At 46.3% G+C, this 4,658-nt stretch overlaps 1 protein-coding gene across 1 annotated transcript; it reads right to left on the bottom strand.

The window, feature by feature from the left end:
* On the bottom strand, positions 1-1,561 carry LOC121546335 (oocyte zinc finger protein XlCOF20-like). Its single transcript, XM_041857533.2, has 2 exons — positions 1,528-1,561; positions 1-1,339 (listed from the first exon to the last, which is right to left on the bottom strand). The coding sequence occupies exon 2, from the start codon at positions 896-898 to the stop codon at positions 212-214; it is 687 nt and encodes a 228-aa protein (XP_041713467.1). The 5' UTR covers positions 899-1,339; positions 1,528-1,561; the 3' UTR covers positions 1-211.
* Positions 1,562-4,658: the final 3,097 nt, after the last annotated feature.

Genomic DNA, 4,658 nt, shown 5'->3' with positions numbered 1-4,658 from the left:
ACTTAACTTTCCACAACATTCTAATTTATTGAGCTGCACCTGTATATCCCACAATGTCTGGGCCTTGCATTTCAACGCACTTAGTTGTTGTGGAAATTGACCCACTACTGCGGTTTACTTTGTGCATCTACATCATCTCGCTGAGTCTACCTTTAATACAGGGATTGATCTAAACGTCAAAAGCTATCGAGTGGAATGGTTACTTTCTATGTTATAGAGTGGAATGGTTTTTCTGCAGGTGTATCCTGAGGTAGCTCCTCTCTGAAAACCTCTTCCCGCAGTGTATACAGGCAAACGGCCTCTCTCCCGTGTGTATCTTCAGGTGCATCTTCAGATGGTCCTGGCGGGAGAACCTCTTCACACACTGGGGGCAGCTGTAGGGTTTCTCCCCTGTGTGGACCCTCTGGTGCCTCTTCAGGGTGCCTGCCTCGGTGAAGCGCATGTGACACTGGGTACAGCTGAACCTTTTCTCTTTACTATTGCCTGATGTGGCTCCCCCACCCTGAGCCTGGGCTCTAGCCCTGTCATTTGAGTTCAAAACTTGATCGAAAAGCATGTGGCTGTGTGAATCGGAAGGTCCCATCGATGTGGACACTGGGTCGTGATCCCTGAACAAGTGTAAAGGAGAGTGGGTCGCAACATTTGGATTTGTCTCTAAGCTTTCCCTGTAATCTAAGAAATCTCTGCCCTGTGAGTGTCCGTCTCCTAGGTTACTATCTGCATTCCATGTGGGAGGAACGTCACCCTCCACTTTCACAGTCACGTCATCTACGACCAGACCCTCCCCTTTCTTATCTAGGCACCCTTCAGAGTATACACTACTACTGTACTGGTTCCAGTCCCCTCTAGACAGATCAGTCTGTGTCTCTAAACCCAAGGGCATGTTGCCAGGGTCCATCTCTGTAGAATAAGAACAAGACGGAACATCACCGCCAGTGTCTAACGCATCACCATCACCATCTCCACGGGAATGAACCGTCCTCTGGCTCTGGTGAAATACCGGTAAATAATCTGAGCCAGGAGCAGGAGGACAGCCCAGTATCCCCAGCCCCAGTCTCTCTTGGTCTGATATGTGGTCAGATCCTGTGTGTAAGAGCCTGTGTGTTACAGTTATAGTCTTGGTGTCTGTCGCTGACTTGAGAACGGCGTTCTGCGTTCCACTGACCTCCGTGATGCTGCTTCGGGTCCAGGGCTGCGCTGGGGTGGTGGTGTTGTCCTCCGTGGCTACAGGTGGCGCTCCAGACCCTCCAGTCTGGATGTCTCTGCTGTGCCGTGGGTCCTCCTTTCCTTCAGACCTCTCTTGCTTGACACCAGGAACTGCAGCCTCTGCATCTGCAGACTGACAAGAAAAGAGGAGGTTTTTATCGGTACATGAATATAATTGGATAACAATGTTGTAGGGAAGTCTCACAAGCTCCCCTATGGCAGATACATTAGGATGTACATGTAAGCAAGTGAATAGCTGAGATAAACAGGCCACATTTGATTTACAAAGTAATTTTTTATGCAACACTGCACTACACTAACCTCTATCACGATAACGTGCTGGGTTGAGGTTCCACTCCCCTCATCAACAGTGATTGGTTGGTCATCTCTCCATGTATTGTGTCCCGCTGGCTTCACAAAGCTCCTGTGTCCTCCAGTGAGATGTCCTTCACCTGAGAGAGTGATTGGGGGAAAACAGGTTGTTAGGTTAGCTACTGTGGTATAGACCTCTTTCTGTGTTTGCAAACATTGCCACACGAGGGCAATGCGTACAATTTGGTTGCAGAACTCGGGGGAGTTAGAGGAAAAATCCATACCTTTTAATTTTATATATACAGCTCTGGATTTTTTCTTTTTCTTAAATCAGCATCTCTACATGTATGACAGCCATTCCATTCCAGTGTATGTTGAATTCCAACACAGGCACACCTCATTCTACTGAATTAGGTACTGATTAGGTGATCACCTGAACCAAATCTTATTTAACGAGAAAAAGTATAAAAACCACTGCTGTGGTCATCGCTATCCTCTTGCAATAGGACCAGCTGGATGGCAAAAACAGTGCTAATAGTACCTCAAAAGTAATATTAATCCAAAAATAACTATTGACCATGCCAAAAGAGTTGAAAAGGAAAGTTTTGAGAGAGGAAAAGAAGGGTTCAATTCTGGCTTTACTGGCAGAGGGATGGCGGTTCATAAGAACAAGGTCAAGCAGCAGACATTGGGGACAACAAAGCTACAGACCGGCAGAGAGCGAAAACGACTCTCTACTGACCGGGATGAGGGCCAACTCATTCGAATGTCACTCAACAACCGTAGGATGACATCAAGTGACCTATAAAAATAATGGCAAACGGCAGCTGGGGTGAAGTGCACGGCGAGGACGGTTCGAAACAGGCTCCTAGGGGCAGGGCTGAAGTCGTGCAAAGCTAGAAAAAAGTCCTTCATCAATGAGAAGCAAAGAAAAGCCAGGCTGAGGTTTGCAAAAGACCATAAGGATTGGACCGTAGAGGACTGGATTAAGGTCATTTTCTCTGATGAGTCCAATTTTCAGCTTTGCCCAACACCTGGTCGTCTAAATGGTTAGACGGAGACCTGGAGAGGCCTACAAGCCAAGGCAGATTTGTCTTTGTGAAGGACGCATGAATCAAGCCACGTACAAGGTTGTCCTGGAAGAAAACTTGCTTCCTTTTGCTCTGACATTGTTCCCCAACTCTGAGGATTGGTTTTTCCAGCAGGACAACGCGCCATGCCACACAGCCAGGTCAATCAAGGTGTGGATGGAGGACCACCATATCAAGACCCTGTCATGGCCAGCCCAATCTCCAGACCTGAACCCCATTGAAAACTTCTGGAATGTGATCAAGAGGAAGATGGATGGTCACAAGCCATCAAACAAAGCCGAGCTGCTTGAATTTTTGCGCCAGGAGTGGCATAAAGTCACCCAACATCAATGTGAAAGACTGGTGGAGAGCATGCCAAGACACATGAAAGCTGTGATTGAAAATCAGGGTTATTCCACCAAATATTGATTTCTGAACTCTTCCTAAGTTAAAACATTAGTATTGTGTTGTTTAAAAATTAACATGAACTTATTTTCTTTGCATTATTCGAGGTCTGACAACACTGCATCTTTTTTGTTATTTTGACCAGTTGTCATTTTCTGCAAATAAATGCTCTAAATGACAATATTTTTATTTGGAATTTGGGAGAAATGTTGTCAGTAGTTTATAGAATAAAACAAAAATGTTAATTTCACCCAAACACATACCTATAAATAGTAAAACCAGAGAAACTGATAATTTTGCAGTGGTCTCTTACTTTTTTTCAGAGCTGTATACAGTGGGGAGAACAAGTATTTGATACACTGCTGATTTTGCAGGTTTTCCTACTTACAAAGCATGTAGAGGTCTGTAATTTTTATCATAGGTACACTTCAACTGTGAGAGACGGAATCTAAAACAAAAATCCAGAAAATCACATTGTATGATTTTTAAGTAATTAATTTGCATTTTATTGCATGACATAAGTATTTGATCACCTACCAACCAGTAAGAATTCCGGCTCTCACAGACCTGTTCGTTTTTCTTTAAGAAGCCCTCCTGTTCTCCACTCATTACCTGCATTAACTGCACCTGTTTGAACTCGTTACCTGTATAAAAGACACCTGTCCACACATTCAATCAAACAGACTCCAACCTCTCCACAATGGCCAAGACAAGAGAGCTGTGTAAGGACATCAGGGATAGAATTGTAGACCTGCACAAGGCTGGGATGGGCTACAGGACAATAGGCAAGCAGCTTGGTGAGAAGGCAATAACTGTTGGCACAAATATTAGAAAATGGAAGAAGTTCAAGATGACGGTCAATCACCCTCGGTGTGGGGCTCCATGCAAGATCTCACCTCGTGGGGCATCAATGATCATGAGGAAGGTGAGGGATCAACCCAGAACTACACGGCAGGACCTGGTCAATGACCTGAAGAGAGCTGGGACCACAGTCTCAAAGAAAACCATTAGTAACACACTACGCCGCCATGGATTAAAATCCTGCAGGGCACGCAAGGTCCCCCTGCTCAAGCCAGCGCATGTCCAGGCCCGTCTGAAGTTTGCCAATGACCATCTGGATGATCCAGAGGAGGAATGGGAGAAGGTCATGTGGTCTGATGAGACAAAAATAGAGCTTTTTGGTCTAAACTCCACTCGCCGTGTTTGGAGGAAGAAGAAGGATGAGTACAACCCCAAGAACACCATCCCAACCGTGAAGCATGGAGGTGGAAACATCATTCTTTGGGGATGCTTTTCTGCATAGGGGACAGGACGACTGCACCGTATTGAGGGGAGGATGGATGGGGCCATGTATCGCGAGATCTTGGCCAACAACCTCCTTCCCTAAGTAAGAGCATTGAAGATGGGTCGTGGCTGGGTCTTCCAGCATGACAACGACCCGAAACACACAGCCAGGGCAACTAAGGAGTGGCTCCGTAAGAAGCATCTCAAGGTCCTGGAGTGGCCTAGCCAGTCTCCAGACCTGAGTTGTCCTGGAGGGAGCTGAAAGTCCGTATTGCCCAGCGACAGCCCCGAAACCTGAAGGATCTGGAGAAGGTCTGTATGGAGGAGTGGGCCAAAATCCCTGCTGCAGTGAGTGCAAACCTGGTCAAGACCTACAGGAAA

The sequence above is a fragment of the Coregonus clupeaformis genome, chromosome 22, assembly GCF_020615455.1.
Source record: "Coregonus clupeaformis isolate EN_2021a chromosome 22, ASM2061545v1, whole genome shotgun sequence".
NCBI classification, from domain to species: Eukaryota; Metazoa; Chordata; class Actinopteri; order Salmoniformes; family Salmonidae; genus Coregonus; species Coregonus clupeaformis.
The sequence above is the reverse complement of the archived record's forward strand: the minus strand, read 5'-3'. Positions and strand labels throughout refer to the sequence as shown.

What these genes read in the sequence shown, in the direction of transcription:
- LOC121546335 (XM_041857533.2), bottom strand. Translation starts at nt 898, where the DNA reads ATGGACCCTGGCAACATGCCCTTGGGTTTAGAGACACAGACTGATCTG.